The 17,151-nt window shown below is 39.5% G+C and overlaps 1 protein-coding gene across 3 annotated transcripts in view; it reads right to left on the bottom strand.

The window, feature by feature from the left end:
- Nucleotides 1–17,151, bottom strand: part of LOC107090887 (transcription factor SOX-6-like) — a 154,598-nt gene that overhangs the window by 23,572 nt on the left and 113,875 nt on the right. For 2 of the 3 annotated variants that reach the window (XM_015384497.1, XM_015384498.1), the window contains 2 exons: nt 16,678–16,757; nt 3,907–4,056 (listed from right to left, as the gene is read on the bottom strand). In XM_015384497.1, coding sequence (XP_015239983.1) covers nt 3,907–4,056; nt 16,678–16,757 — 230 coding nt within the window. The remainder of the gene's footprint in view (nt 1–3,906; nt 4,057–16,677; nt 16,758–17,151) is intronic. The other variant, XM_015384499.1, reaches the window with a different exon arrangement.

Here is a 17,151-nt window from a genome sequence, read left to right as displayed (position 1 = left end):
AAAAAAAAAGAAAAGCTACTTCAAACTTAGAAGATGTAAAACTTTAACCTAGTAACCAGCACCAAAATGGCCTGAAGAAGCATACATTAAATAGGCTGCTGTTCTTAAACCCTTGGTAAGGTCTAGTCTGCCATTTACATCCATTGTAACAATGGACAGTAGCCTTGTTTTGGCATTAGTAGGCTGCAAATATGGAAGCCCCACATACTTTGTAACATTTTACTTAAGATAAAGTTCACTTTGAACTTTATCTTAAAGTTTCTTTAACTTTCCAAATATGGTGGGATTTTGCTAGTTTTACATCTTCTATATTTTGAAATGAATGCCTGTAAAAGACATGCAATTTACTAAAGATGGCCGTATTAACAAGGAGCGCATCAGAATATCCATTGCCATGGTCAGGTCAACTGGCAAGAGGCGAGGTACAGCCTAAATGGCAATTCCGTAAAAGTTTAAAAACAATCCACTGGACTTGGTTTCCAAGGTTTGAAGACGTTTCGCTTCCCCTCCAGGAAGTTTTCTCAATTCAAATGAGAAATGTCTGGATCAGCAGTGAGTTTGAGGCTTTATATAGGCAAGGCCTTGTATTGCTTGGAAACATGCTGTTAAGGACTGGTGGAATAGGGCTTCATGATTTTTAGCCTGTCAGCATTTGGTGCCTTGAAACTCGGCCCAAGAGGCTAAACCCCACTTAATGTGTTAAATACACATTTATAATAGGTGGAATATATGGCCAATGGTTGCCACACTTCAAACAGGCATAAATATAGCCCCCTGATGTTATCACGATGTACGTTTTGAATATATCATGCACCCCCAGCATGGTTCACAGATTTGTTGTGAATTTTCAACACTTTTAGTCAGATTGTCATACATTGTGAAGTGCACCTAAAGAAAATTATGTTGTTTGAGCTAGGGCTGTAAATAATAATCGTTTTGTATCGATGCATCGATCCAACAGCCGATGATCCGATGCATCAATACGTCCGCAAGAGTATCGATTCATGTTTTGTTTTTTTTCCTCCGGTCTATATTCAGCCATTTGCTCCTGGACGTAATTCTCCTCCCGTGCTGCCAAACTTCACGAGTTGTTTTCCGCAATTTCGGTCATACAAAACAAAACAAGCCGGCCTCCTGTCTGCGGCAATGTCTGCCGTCAGCTACAATTTGGGAGAGGTGCAGCGGAGCGTCTGTGGAGGGGGCGGGGACGTCTGGAGCTGAGGTATTTCATTGCACTCGTTGCACTGATTTTGTGCAGTATTTTTTGATGCAAGGCCTTGCAGAATCTATAACGCAGGGGTATTATTATTTTTCAGTGAATGAGGTTTTAATAGGAATAGGTGGAGTGCAACTTTTCTACTTCTGTTATTTTCTGTAGTTTCTCAAAAAAAAAAAAAGCTTAACAATATTATAGCTTTCATTGATTTATTTCAAATTTGAAACATTGTCTAGCCTGTAAAGTGTTAAAAAAAAAAGAAAAAAAAAAAGAAAAGAACCAATTAATCGAATCGAATCTAATCGAATCGAATCGTGGTGTATTCTTGAGTATTGAAAATAATCGAATCGTTGGGTCAGGAAATTGATACTGAATCGAATCGCCATGATAGATGTTATTTACACCCCTAGTTTGAGCAAAACTGACATTAATCTCAGTAACTGAGCATTTTGAGAAAATTGAAAAATAGTAAGAACCTAAATGTAATGCATAGAGGATCTGTTATACTTTTCTTCACAGCTTGTTGGAACTTGTCAGATCGTTGTTCAGAATTCCTCTCACGCATCAACTGATCATTCACAAATAGGACAAGGATGTTAGTAATTTCATGGTCTAACCTTCTGCTTTCAGATCCTTCCTTTTCTTTTTGTTCACATCTCTGTTTAAGATGAAATATAACGTGGCGTTATGACTGTTAAGTTTTCAAACGGTGCTTTATTTAATGAGGGATAAACTGTCAACCTATGGGAAGGTGAGAAAGTAAGTGCCCCATAAATAACTGGTTCTGCCACACTTGGCTGTAATAACTGTCATCAGCTGTTTGTGAAAACTGGCAATGGGTGTTTTTCACTGCTTTAGTGCACTGTATAAATTCAGCAGAGTTGTTGGGGTGGTGGGGCTGAGAATGAACAAGCTTTGAGGTCATGCCACAGATTTAAGGTTGATCCTCCTCATAGTCAGTTCACTTTGACTAGGCCACTCTAAAACCCAAAAAACTGTTATCTTTGGGGGTGGGTTCGATGATGGACCTACTGGTGAGCTCTCCATCGTGTCCTCCCACATTATAAACTGAAGAATGCCGATCTTTTCTTAGCAATTTACTTGGAAAGATGTCTCTCCTTTGTTTTCTCATTCCACGAAACTTTTTGTAAAGCGGTCAGTGGATTATTTAGATATCCCTAATTAAATGTGAGATGGACTTTTGTTTGCTTTGGTCAGCAGTTGTTCTCCCCTTTGATCCACCACATTAAAAAAGAGACATTAGAAAAGAGACAAAAGATCTTCTCTTTTTAAACAATTAATCTTGAACAATTTAGTAAATAAGGCCAGTGCTTTTTATGTTGGTCTCTTTGTGACCTCCTGGAAGAGTCATAGATGCACTTTTAGAGTAATTTTGCTGGTCTGCCACTTCTAGGAAGGTAATTTATTGTTCTGTGATATCCCCATTTGTGAATGATGGCTCCCACTGTGGTCTGTTAGAGCCCCAAAACTTTAGACATGGCAGAGAATTAGGACCCTTCCCACAATGACAGATGTTAATAACTTTATTTGTCTTCTGTTAATGAAATTCTTAAGGTAAGTGCATAATTTTTTGCTTGTTGATATCTTTCAGGCTAATGTTATCATTTCAGATGGATTCTAATTAAATAATTTCTTAATTCCACATGTCAGATAGACATCAGAATTGGATGTGACAGAGCAGCTGAACCAAGAAACTAAAAACAGTTACTTCAAGATTCTACAAATACCCTGTTTAATGTTAGGAACATGAATTCAATTATTTAAATATCTGCAAACAGCAAAAAACATGAAAGAAGCATGGACAGAATGCCTGTATTTTGGATATAGTTTTAAATGAAACTACTATTTTTTTTATCAACCATCTGCACTTTTTTAGTAACAGCTTTCACTGAAAACAAAAACAACAAAATTCATGCACTGGATTAGAGTCTGGTTGAAGTTTTTTGTTTTGGCTACAAATAAATCATGATTTAGATGTGAGTCAAGGCGAAGAGTTTCAGATAAGACTTGTTCTGAAGAAAATGCCAAAATGACGCACCAAGGAGTACGCGCAGAGTAAAGGTTAGTAGAGGGTGGGGCACTGCTGCTTTAGTACGCCGAACTCTGACGCCGGCCTATTGTGACGCCGGCTGCAGCTGTGCCCCACGCACACATATGGTTTCCATTACTGCCTGGTTGTTGAGTAAAGATGAGGCGCACGCTCTCTCCAGTGAAGAGGTCTGGGCTTCTGCCAAACAGCAGCCAGCGCCAATGTCAGTGTGTGTGTGTGTGTGGGGGGGTGTATGCGTGTGTGTGTGTGTGAGTGTGCGACTTTTAAATAAGCTGCTACTAATTGACGGTGAAGAGCACTGAGCCGTGCACAGATCATCGTTTTAATATCTTCCAAATTTCCAGCCTCTCACTTTAACTTTGCACTAATCATCCGTCTTAAGTGTTTTCCCATAACACAGATTCTGAACTCACTCTTTCCTTTGTGTTATTATGTTGTCTGTTGCACACATAAAGACGCCGTTTTACTTCACACTTATTAATTACAGGGAACCAGCATGAACTACTGACTCAGTAAGCTTATTTTTTTAACCCTCTCCCAATAATCACATATGATTCTGCTGAGCCCTGGTTTATACGCGTAGGTCCCTAAATGTTAACGCTTTCAGATTTTCACGTACCTTAATCTGAGTGACGGGGCTGGATACTTGTTTCTCACTCTTGAGGTTGGGTGGTGAAAGAGGACCGGAGGAGTTAGGAGCTTGTTGGAGGGGAGCCATCTTGGCTCCTGGTGAGATCTGCATGCTTGCCAGCTGTGCGGCATACAGCTGCTGCAAAAGAGGAAAAACCAGAAAAACCAACAGCCTATTAACATTGTTCCCCAGCAGCTCGTCAGTGGCTTTTTTCTTTTATCTTTTCTTCTTCCACACACATACACACCCTTACTTATTTTATTTGAAGCATCAATTTTGTTCTCCCTGGAGTTTCCTTGGACACACGTGAACAGCTTACCTTTCAAATGCCTTGAAAAGCACTTATATCTAGTGACCACAATCGTCTATCAAACCTATTGTTTGTATTTTTTGATACCTCAAGTAGTTCATACTTGTAAAGTGGAAGAAAATCAAATATAAAGGTATATTTCTTCACTTCTGCTTTCATTTAGATTGGAGAAGTAGTATTTAGCAAAAAAAAAAAAAACAGGGCAAACTGAATAATAGAAAAAGAAAAATGCTTGGAACACATGAGCCTTTGGTTTGGATAAAAACACCAAACTAATTACAAAAAAAGACGGAGAAGAAAGAAAGAAAAACAGAGCTAACTTTCCATCCAAAGTACTTAGTAAAAATCAAAGAGCCAAATACTCGGCCCACCGTCCAGGGTCTTCTAAATCAAAGCTTGCTGGCCAGACAAACCGCTGCCCGAAACCACTGTCAACTCCTGTCTGAACGCATTGGAGTGCGAGTGCTGGAGAATCAAAGAGCCTCTCCTCAGGAAAACCACCCAGACATGGCTGGCCTTCAGTAGATTCTCTCACTTCTTTCTCTTCTGCTTTTCTCTCCCTCTACATTACTCTCACCTCATCTATACTCTCCCCTTCCCTCAAAAGTTCTGTTATAAATTCACCCTGCTTTCTTTTGATCTCCCTTTTCCTCTCTCCACTTGTGTTCTGACACTCGGTTTGGTTCCAGAAATCATTTTTCATATCGTTTTCCCTAGATCTCCATCACCGTTTTATTTTCTGTGTTTTCACTGTCTGCCCCTCTAACCCCAACTGGCCCCCAGTGTTGTGAGATCTGATTTCCCTGCAGTCCAAACTGCGAGGCCTCCCGGGAGCGCAGATCCAAGAGCAAAGAAATACTCATGAACAAAGAGGGAGAGCGAGGATAGAGGTTTTTTTTTTTTTTTTTTTGCAAAGGAGACACACAAGACCACCGTCACTTTGCTGCCAAAGCGCCAAGCTCAGCAGTCAGAGCAATAGAAGCTGGCTGGCTGCCTTTCCACTTTTCTCTGAGCGATATTAAACACAAACAGAAGGGGCCTCACTGCTGAAACAAAGCCCTGATGTCACGCTGCTTATTTTCTTTGGAAGCTACCAGGAGCACGTGGGCCAGCGGCTGGCAATGTGAGATCAATTTTAAAATGTGCCTCGAATGGCTGGTTGTAAGGCCTCACGTGTCAATCAAGCCAACCGCAGAGTTACTTACGGCGGTGCCTGGTATTCTTTCTGTAGAGGGAGCGGAGGCTCAGTGCAGACACCTGAATCTTTCTCAAATCCACAAGCTCGGCGTATTTTGTGCAAGTCAAACCTATGCCGTTGTGCTTGCAGCAATGATTCTGTCAACAATAAAAGGACACAAGTCTTGAACAAACAACAGCCTCACCATAAAAGCTTTTCTTGCTTTTTTTTTTTTTCCTTCAAGACGTTCAGCAATTGATTGTTGACTGGCTAATTTGCAGCATAAACAACCCAAACTAAAGCTATTGCTGCACAATCAACCCCCAAGGGAAAACAATGAAGCCATTTCCTAAATTACAAATTGACAAAGAAGGCCTTAAACTGCAATTTGCACTACCTGACAAGAACTGCTTATTTCACTAAAATGTCTCATTGTTGATCATCTTGGATTATCTGTTCTTGTTCTGCTTACCCTGATGCAAAGGCATACAGTAGTATTAGTCCTCCAGCAGCTTTCTCTGCCCTGTTAGAACTGAAGGGATGATCCCTTTAACTGGCCTCTCTTTAATGTCAAGCCGCCATCGATCTCCAGAGTACAAAAAACAAATGAGTTTTGGCGTTTTTAGCAGGTTTGTAGAAAGGAAATCAGGAGGGTGTAACAAATAAATTGTAAGAGGAGAAAGGTTAAATATCGCAGTGCGAAGGCTGACTGTAACCACCAATAATACAGCTGGATCGACGGCCATGCCAGTTCACATGACAACCTAAAACAACGTCAACGCTGAAGGATAAGACAAGACTTTCAGACCAGATCAGTGTGTGAGATCAGAAAGCAGTGAGGACTCCAGGGGGGATAAAAATGTCTTCCCCACCTTTTCTGCTGGAACAGAAAATTGACTGGAAACAGAGACAGAGGGAGATGTCATATGATTTCAACAAGTATGTCTGCTAAGCAACTGTATTTCCCTCGCATTAGGCTTGCACAAAGAGGGCCTTTCTTCGGCAGAAATCCACTGTTTGTGAAGGGGTCTGCTTTGAGGCTCTAGAAACAATTGGCCAGAACAAGTTCCCACGGCAGCAGCACACAATTTAGTCGTTCAGAGTTGTTGTTTTTAGGTCGTGGCGGGTCAACCTTTGCATCTGCAGCGATCCTATTATTTAAGCTGATAAATCCAAAGATCATACAATGTATATAAAACCTCTTTATTCTTACCAGAATAAAGAGAAGAAAAACTGTCTCTAGACTGGTTCATGTTTAATTCCTTGACGTGGCGTTACATAAACAGTCACTGTTGCAGTCTGGGCAGAATGAGTCAGTATACTCTCATTTCTTTAATGTGCTGTACTAACAACTCTGTGTTAATGATCAACTGGAATCCATTTACTTCCTGTTTAATTACCATTTAAATACTGTTTAACTATTTGGGAGTTCATACATTTTGCTGTGTAACATACATGGTTCTGTTTAAGAGTCAGTTTACCACTAAACTAGCTGCACAATTACGCAGAAAGGACACCTTTCCACTGAAACCAGGGTATCTTACACATTAACTATCTTACCTGTACCTCACACTTATATGAGAGATATTAATTTATTGATTTAAGTGACCGGTGGAGGGACTGTGATAAAAATGTCCTATATTTATTTATTTAAATCATTTTAATTCGGTTATATCATTGTTGGAAATTGAAGAATATATATTTTATTATCGTGTAATAGATTTTAATCAATTAGATCCATTTATGGTGAAAGGGGAAATGATATTTTGGACCTGCTGTGAATCACTTCCCAAATGCTCCTTTTCTTCATAACTCATAGTCTTAGCTAGTTTGATTTGCAAAATTTGAAGTTTAATTAAATGTAAATTTCAATATAATTTCAGAATGTGCATCAGTGTAAAGTGATCACGTCTTTATGGCTAAAATATTAGCTATGGCAGTAAAGATTGTCTTGTATTTCATTACCCAAGAAACTATTATTTAGCAGCTCTGCACCAGCCACAGTAAGTAACGAGATCTTGTGAGGTTTTCCAGAGCTCTAATCTTCTAAACATCGCAATATATGACCTTTGGTTATGTTTTTGGGGGGATATAATTGGACAAATCGTGTTGTAACACATGTATCGTGATACAAAATGAAGAATTCTTGCCAATTCATATCCATAATTGTTAGTTATTAGCACCACAGGGGTTAGATTTTCAACTTGTCACTAGAACATTATGTTTGGTGTGATTTAATTTCAATATTCTTCTGAAACAATGTAAATAAAACACATAATTGGGTGGGAAAATGCAACATGTGAAAGAACAGAGAGAAATGATAAGTTGTTTTTTTTTTTACTAAGGTTTGTACCCAGCTTAACCTGATGACTTGAGTAAGATCTTAGTATCCTGAGTGTGTTTGTCATGTTAACAAACAACATCACATTTAAGTCCCAAAGATCTGCCTTACTTCAGGGTTGTACAAAAGCTGTTCTTTTGATATCAAATAAGACGGATTCCATTAAAGTATGCAAATGTGCATATTACACCATATGTTTTCCTTCTCCTACAATGCAGATTCTGTGTTTTAGAACATTTCTGATGCATATTTAATAATTGCACCAGTGCATTTGGCCGCACAGCATGTGGAGGAGTGAGCAGCATGATAAAAGAGCATTGGGAAAATCATCTGTTCCTAATGTGCCTCTGTATAAAAATAAAGTTTACCCCTACCCTTAAATCTACGGTTTTGCTTTGTTTCACAAAATAAAAATGCTTGATTAAAGGAAGTTTAAAATAAAACCTTTGGGAACTTCTTACTTTTGGTCCTGTCCCTGGACACACAAACATATCCCCTTTGAAGTAATCCCATATGATATATTGATCTCTTTGATCCTTACAATATATAGTAAGCATTTTTTGTGCACATTCAGTAGTTACAAAAACCTACATGCAAATTGAGGATTAAAAGCTCATAAAACCCGTGATTTGTCAGTGAAGAATAATTCTAAACAGATTTTAAGTCTTGCAAACAGATGATGACAGAAAAATAGAATGAATACAAAAATAAGTTAAAACTGTAGGATATTAAACATTTAATATTTAAATTTGTGTCAAGACACAAAATAATAGTGGAGAAAGATTGCAGGGATGGGCAATACTGCCTCAAATGTTAAACACGGTACATTGAGATATTTTCTACAACAGTGAAAAGGTGATACTTAAAAATCCACTGCAGTGTTTTTTGTCTACATTTTGATTTAAAAAAATAAATAAAATAATGGATATAAAAAAAAATCTTTATGGGACGGTATAAAGATGAATCTATAACAAATTTTAAAATGTTAATCTCTAAAAAGCTGTTTTATTCCATTTAAAATGCTTAAATACAAGCAAAGCTTTGAAGAAGTGCAATCCCCCCAAAAAACTACTATCAAATAAATAAAACTATAAACTACAGTTGGCTTAATGTCTGACTCACTCATCTCTATTTCACAAAGGAACTGACTGCTTCACTGATCTATCAAACTCAGCAACACGTACAATCATTTCTAATGGAAATTAAGGCATCAGTACTCAATAAAATCATAAATGAGAGCACATCAGGCAAAACTCTTCTATACACATATGTATATAAAAACTACAAGGTGTTTTTAGTGTTACCTCTGCCAAGGAAGTTATGTTTTGGGGAGAGTGCATTTGACTGTCTGTTTACACAATAGCTTGTAAAGTTATGAATGGATTTAAATTTTACCAAAGGTGAACCTCAGTCCAAGCACCAATCCATTAAATTTTGGGGATGACCCACATCATTAACCGGATGCAGAAATTTTATAAAGGTTTCTATATTATTTTGCAGAAAAAGCAGTCTGTACTCTGTGAGTGCTTTTCTAGTTTATATCTTCTTTTACTTGCTGAGTATTGGCTGTAAAGTTGGTAAAAGTCACTGCCAGGAGTTTTCTTCTTTTTTTTCATATGAAGAAGAACATATTGTAGAAGTCTGATCATGATGTCTTTTGGCAAAAACGTTATAAACAATGTTCAAACATGTGCTGGAAGCTACTGCCTCCCTTCCTCTATCTCTATCACTCCTACACACACAAATAAAAAATTCCCCAACAATTGCAGTTTACCCCGTCCTTAAACACTCCCGTGCTCTCTGTCTCCTGCCTTTCTTCCATTTTCCGGGTTTCTGACGACGACCTGATTAGAAACTTCCTTTCTCATTCAGGTTCCTCGCTGCCTCTTGTTCCCTTACCAGCGTCTAAGGCAGCGCTTGAATGTGAACGACGTTGGCGCCTCTGACATCATGAGCCCTCTTTACCTCTAGCTCACCGTGCAGCTCTTTTGATGATTTCAAAGCCAGGAGTGAGAGACAGGAGGGCTCAGACTCCTCGCCTCCTCCTCCCTGTGGGGAAGCAGGGCGCTTTGCTAAGTCAATAGCGGCTAATGAGTTCGCCAATAAGCGAGGACCACAATACCAATTGAATAAAGTGAGATAAGTATTCTTGTGACTTTTAAGAGTCATGCTATGGTAATGAGCGACATGATGAAGCTGCATTGTTTGCAAGTGAAAAAAAGCCTTTTGAGGGTTTTTGTCCTTTCTGCTGCTGGTAGGTATAGCAGGAAGGAAGGTGGGCTTACATGTTGAGATCCCAACCGTCCTCAGTGAACAGATCATTTTCACTTCTTCCTCCCTGCCTATGTTCTATTTTGCATAATGTTTTCACTTTGCAAACATGTTGTATGATAAGCATTATGAAAAAGTGCTATTTTCAAGCCACAGGTGTCAGAGAGGCATGAATGTGATGAATTGCCGGGGCCAGGTGTTGCGCTGGTGGCGTGGAATTCCTCTGTCATTTATCATAACAGCTTTTGTCTGATACAGCTAACATGTTGCAAATAAGGAGGCTAATCTGTTAACGTCGATCCACATAGCTTCACCTTCAAGTGTGTTGGGTTTTGTTATTTGAACGGAATTCCATTAAAAGCTAGAGGGTGAGCCAGCTAACGCACACGGTTTCCTCCAGCTCTTGTGTGTATATTGAACTTAAGACAAATTCTTTAAAGTTTTCATGATGATATTGAGGAGAGCAAAACATAACCTATAGAGAAGCAAAATGTTGTTGTACAAACTCTGAAAGTCTTTAAGTGTGTCGTTGCTTTCTGGTGCTTTCTTTTGTCCAGCTATGACCTGTTAACTGTGCTGTCATTATGAATGCAAATCTACACGAATCCCCAAGGTCTTCTTTCTTATTTACATCCGCTTCTACAAGCTCTTTGTATGTAAACTCTGCGAAGCTCTTGAGTTGAACAATAGCCTTGGCCTTTTAGTGTCACGCTCCCCAGTAGATGTAATTATGTTCTTATTGAGCCTGAAAGGCAGATGCAGACAAATTTACAGACACTCTTGGTGAAGATACAGGGGAGATGTATTGAGCAAACTCAATATATTCACCAAATCGTATAATTTAACTGTAGAAAAAAAAGAGTACATTTATATGAACATGTGTATTTAGAGCTTTAAGAAAGCCTCAACTTTAATTCAGGGATTTGACTAGATGAGTCCAAAATTAAGTTTATTGTTAATGCAGGGGAACAGGGAATACAGGGGACAGCTATAGTTACGGACCTAAAGAGGATGCCTCTTTACTACTGTAATGCTGTTGTTACTATGCATAATCCTTGTAAATAAATAAATTAGAAAAAATTTAAATGTCCTAAGTCCCACTGTTTTATGGTGGAGGATCTGTTATGATATGAGGCTATTTCACTCCAGTGTTGCAAGAGGGCATAGTATCATGAACTCTTTAAAACAACATTATGTTTGACGGGTCCAGTGGATTTTATATTAGAAGAGAGAAAATGGGTCATCATCAAGTCTTTTAGTAGACTAACAGCACATAACAAATGGACAAAAATCATAAAAATAGTTCTACAGCCAATAAAATCAACCTTCTTCCTCAATCTGAGCCATCTCTGTAGTTATTATGGAGCCTAGGCAGAAGTTCAACTGAATAAACCGATAACTCGCCTTCATCCGCCTCAAAAACCAGCTAATCAGCTTTGAACCACACCACCATGAAACCCCAGTCAGCCTCAGTGTTCATCTTAGAAGGTCTCCAATCCACAACTCCGTCTGCTACCCAAAGCACAGGCAGTGGTTGCGTTATGTCTGCCTTCAATTCAGATGACCCTGTTTCAACCCATCTCCAGCCACTCCTCCATTGTTGTAGCTAAAGCTTTATCAGAGTTTCTTTTCTCTCAGACTCTTACTGCGTTCCCTGTCTCATTTCAAGCGGTCCAGCAGAAGCTCGCCATGTTGAGCCTGGTTCTGCCAGAGGTTTCTTCCCAATGGGTAGTTTTACCTCTCCACTGTCGCTTCATGCTTGCTCATCATGGACAGGTTCTCTCAACCTGTGTTATCCAAGCTGAACTTCCATCTTCCAGATCCCTGAGTGAAGCTCTAGTATCAGCTCACACAGTCCACTGGATTGTGTGAGCATCCCAGTTCCCTGTTCTTTACTCCTTTTCATGCATATCAATCAAAATTTAGTGCTATGTGTCCTGTCGAGGTCTGAGTGTAAAAGACTAAAGAAATTGTCTCAATAAAATTATTCTAATGGTCTTTTTCTTTCCGTGTTAGATTTAACTGCTATAGACTTTGGCTGCTTGAGGACATAGGGACCACTTTTCATCATTCTGCTTCATTCTATCACTGTACTCTAATTCTGCAGTATTTGTTAGTTTAAACCCTATCTCTATGTTCTCTCTGCCTTTTTCTCATTATAGTAGTTCTGATTGGCTGTGGAATTATCAGCTGGACTACTGACACTAACACCTCTGATTATAGTTGGGTCTGTTTTACAGTGCTTAGTCCTTTTCTCTATCCTGGACATGACTATGGGCTCAGTGTTTACTCTGTATGTGCTCTCTTTTATCTCATTGACAGAAAAATTGTCTCAAAGCTCATCTGCTCATGTGTTTCTTTTATAGACAGATCCACCTTTGGAGTTAGCTTACGATACCCTTTCTAACGCTGAAAGTTCCTTTTGTGTGTCTGCTAATGTCTTCTCAAATCCCAATTCAGCCTCGGCAGAAGGCCATTCCCTACTTTTAAAAAATAATTGTCCCTCTCCACTGCAAGAACATATCTACTGTCGCCAAATGCTTATCCAGGAAGAATGAATCTGAAGTTAGGAGGACTGGATGTAATCACCTGTATTTTCTTAGAAACAGAACACAGAAAACTTTCAATCTGACTATTATCTGATGCAACTGCCTTGAGATGACGTTTATGGTGAATTGTTGCTATTTGAATAAACTGAACTGAATTGCATCTTCAGTCTCTGTTTCCTGTGCTAAATAAAAGTTCTACAGAGGTTTTACATATGTATATACAATATACTGTATGCTCAAATCTTGTAAAGTGATGATAGAGAAGGTCTGACATAACTAGCAAAGGGAATGTGTACAATGTAATCAAAGCAGGGGTTTTGAGATTTTTGCTAAAGTCAATTGTGGTTACAAAAAAATGGTTATTTCTCACCACTAGATTGAATTGTTTTCCTATAAAAAGTTGATGTTTTGTACATTCTGAGATGCAAGATCCTCCTGCTGTAAAAGCTAATTTACTGTATTTTTCACATCCTGGCTAACAAAACTGTCCCTGAAGCAATACAAAGGCTTTCAGTGATCTACAAAACACAAGGCTTTTGGTTTTATGCTCTCTTCACCTCAGGACAAGGTTAACATGAGTCTGAGTTTCATTTAGTTTCTTCTTTTCTTGTCATTTCTATTCATGAAATTAGATTTGAAAAACTGTTCTGAGATCAGTGGTTTCAGAAAAAATTCATGACAACATAAAAATAATTACAGAAATTGTTGCTTTGTTTTCTATAATTGCATTTCTAGATATGAAAAATAAGATACCCACACTATAGGACATTAGGCATAGGGCAACAACTATGAGTGTAACAAATAGGTTATAATATTTTTTTACAAGTTCACAAAAATCTGTATCATATAAAGGCATCATCGTTCACAAAAAGATTATGCTATATATCAGTTATGATCGCTATAATACAACAATAATTTAGCCCCTCTGAACAGGAAACTTTTCAAAACAATTTACAAATGTTTGTCAAAGCTCTGCCCCAGCTTAATTTCAGTAATAAGTCTCTGATCCTATATTATCCCTCCTTCCAGATGTAGATAAAATCCAGGACATAAAAATGCAGACTGTTTCTAAAAATATTTCTGGAAAAAAATGATGCTATGAAGACCACAGTAAAATTTAGGATGGCACAACAGCAGATTGCCAAGAGTGCACAAGGTCAAATCAAAAAATGTCTTGCTACTTTCTACTACAGTGGAGCATGTAGACAATACGGAGGCTTTTGAAACCAACCGCTGCAAAGCAACAACTTTGTAGCAAAACGAAGGAATCGTAACTAAAATAGTGCCAAGAGCTTCATGGAATGGGAACCTTTGTAACTTAAGGGTCCAAGCCTTACAAGCAGCAGGTGCAAAGCAAAGTGTTGGATGCAGTGGTGTAAAGTAAGCCACCACTGGACTCTACAGCATTTTCTCTAGTTAAAATCATCCTTTTTTGACTGGTAATAAAAGTCTTGTGCACATATGTGTCTGCAAACATATGTGCTGAAGCATACATGGTGTCTAACTACAGTGCTTGGTGGGAAAGCACTTCACCCCAGGAACAAGTATTCAAGCAGAAATGTTTTAAATGTGAAATGTAAAAAGAGCTGGCAAGGCTCCTCAAGCACTGCAGTAGCCGCTCTTTTGTCTCCCAATGCACATTTAGAGGTGGGAGAAGAAATTGCGCATTGTATAGCTAGATGGCAGTGTGTGAAATAAAGGCATTTGTCATGAAGATCCTTCCTGCCTACAGCTTTCAACAACTACAGCAACTTGTTAAACAGAAAATCCTATGAGTTATTGCAATCTAATTCTCCTCTGGAAATAAAGTATTTTTGATTCTGCGCAGGTCTTATTATGATGAGGGATTGTTTCTGGGGAATTGAGCTGAATAGTTTCAGTGAAAGGAACTCTTAATGTGTCCATATGTCAAGGTAATTAAGACAGTTCAATATGTGGATTGATGACTGCAAACAAGTGAAAGAGTTTAGAGCTAAGAAATACGCCTGGTCAGCACAAAGCCCTAAACTTATCTCAGGCATAAATTAGAGCAAAAGCTGCCAGGTCTTGTTGCCCAACATCAGTGTCAGACCTCAGAAATGTGCTTCTGCCAAAAATTTCTAGAAATCCAGTAGCAGCCATTCAGAATGGCCCTTCCCAGACAAACGCCAGCCAAATGGCAGCCAACTTCCAGCCACTGGAGGGTCCCCCTCCTTCTCCTGGGCATGCATATTTCTTTACTCTGACTCCGACCTTTCAATGAATTTATGGTCTGACCAGGAGAAGGCACTTCTCTTTAGATTTTAATATCCACAAATCATGACAGAAAGAATATTTTAGTACAAAGATTGATGCTTACAAAAGGAATCTTAGGGGACCAGCCAAGGACCCATCAAGGAATGTGGGTAAAATTTGAATGGCCACTACTGTACACTACTAGCACTTGTAGAATGACTTCCCAGAGCATTCTAGGCTATTATATTTGCAAAAGATGGGCCAATGTCATATAAATTAATGAAGGGGTGTTACTCCAACTCATATGAGGGTGAAAGTGATAATTTTTGGCAATGTAATTCATTAACATTCCTAAAAGCATTGCCTGGGAAAATGTTATATACTATAATATACTAAACAAATCGATCTCCAAGGAACTAAGAGCGGAGCAGATGGGAGCCACAGTGGGGGCTGTAGGCTTTGCTTTGTGCAGGCGGTCTGGGGCACAGCGGGGCTGAGCGGAGCGGAGTATGTGGGATTTCAGGGTTAGCATGACATGTTGGTCATGCTGCTGTTAGCATAACCAAAACATGTTGCACAATGCTTGCACACTGTTGCAAGTTGCTCCCACGCCGCTCGCAGCCTTACTATGAACGGCAGGTTCACACTGATGTCGAGCGGTTGAAGTTCCTTTGTCAGACCTCCCGGATAACAGCAAGCACAGCGTTTATTTGTTTCACCATGTTTTTCACATCGGCTGTGAGATGGGCACGCATGGAGTCACAGATTAACAGCGATGGTGATGCGTGGAAAAAAACACCTGGTCTCCTCACATACACCTGCCTCAGCCACGCTTTCATCATCTCCTCATCCATCCAGCCCTTTTCATTTGAGTTAATCTCATATGTCATCAGAGCGCTGTGTCTGTCTCGCTGTCAGCTCCCAGAACTGCTTCTCTGATTGGTTGATGCGGCGCTTCCAGCAGCAAAACTTCAATTTTTCCATCTCGAGCAGCAGCAGCGCGTTGGCGGTGCGTCAGATGCTTAAACGCTCCCGACGCGCTGCGCCTGCTGCTCAAAATGCGCTGCGGCCGGGACCTTTTGCTGCGCTACCATTGACTTTGCATGTAAACTCGCTGCTTCTGCTGCGCCTGCTGCGTCCGGTTTACACCGATGTTGAGCAGTTGAATAACAGCAACAACAGTGTTAATTTGTTTCACCTATGTTTTTCACATCAGCTGTGAGATGGGCACGCATGGAGTCACAGATTAACAGCAATAGTGATGAGTGGAAAAAAACCACCTGGTCTCCATACATTCACCTCCCTCAGCCACTCTTACATCATCTCCTCAATGAGGTGGTCTCAAAAGTCCGCAGTAACAACACACATAGGGCGCACCGCACCAAAGGGCACACAGCACATTTTGAGGGGAAAAAAAGACGTTTATGTGCGCCTTATAGTCGTGAAAATATATTAGGGGTGGAACAGTTCAGAGAGAGAGATATCAAACCTACCCTTTCACTTAAAAGAAATTGGTTCAAAGAGATTTGTGTCTATTACAGAACATATCATCTATGTAAACATATGAAAGTAAATAGCAGGATGGGTTTTAGTTTAGCAGATATAGTCCATTTAAGACGATCTTTGATTGTTTCTGCTCTCAGACAGGTTTGACTGAAACTTTTCCTTGAGCTAGAAAGCTTTTTGTGTTAATTCAACTGTATCTCACTCACTCACCCACCTCCACACTCTTATCTTTTACCACTTCATTGTTAAGCTCTCTCTTTGTGGAAGTTTACTTGAAAGCCTGCTTTATCAAGATGTAAAGAAATGAATCAATCTGTATTTCAAAGCGCTTTGCATTGATCATGCAGTCAGGTTTCTGTACAATGAAATTGTCAAGGCGTCGTCCTCTTACCTGCAGTTGTAGCGGGCTGAGTCCAGATGCTGCGGCGGCTGCCATTGTTGATGGAATGAACTGCATTGGGTAATTCTCACCTGGTGAATAACCACAAACAATGCATTTTACAGAAGAGACATGGGGGGAAACTTGGGCTCAAGAACAAGCCTGCACTTTACCTTCAGTATGTCCCTGTCTCATCCTTCTCTGCTTTTGTCTACTTCCCCTTTCCCAGCACATGTTTTTATACATAAACACGAAGGGTCAAGAACGCTTTATTCAGAGGTTATTAAGACTCACTGTCTGCACACATAAGTGCTTTAGACCAGGCTCGCTCAATGGGATGCACTCACCAACTCATAAGCGAGTGCCATGTATGACCCCTACTGTTTGTCCTTAAAAGGCTTTTCATGTCCAGGTCTTTGTAGGAAACAGATCGAAACAAAAAGAGAGTGCACAACAGCTGCTTTTTAACTCCTTTATTTGCTTTTT

This window comes from Cyprinodon variegatus, unplaced genomic scaffold (assembly GCF_000732505.1).
Source record: "Cyprinodon variegatus isolate N-32 unplaced genomic scaffold, C_variegatus-1.0 Scaffold314, whole genome shotgun sequence".
Taxonomy (NCBI): Eukaryota; Metazoa; Chordata; class Actinopteri; order Cyprinodontiformes; family Cyprinodontidae; genus Cyprinodon; species Cyprinodon variegatus.
This window is presented reverse-complemented; position numbering and strand designations above follow the sequence as displayed.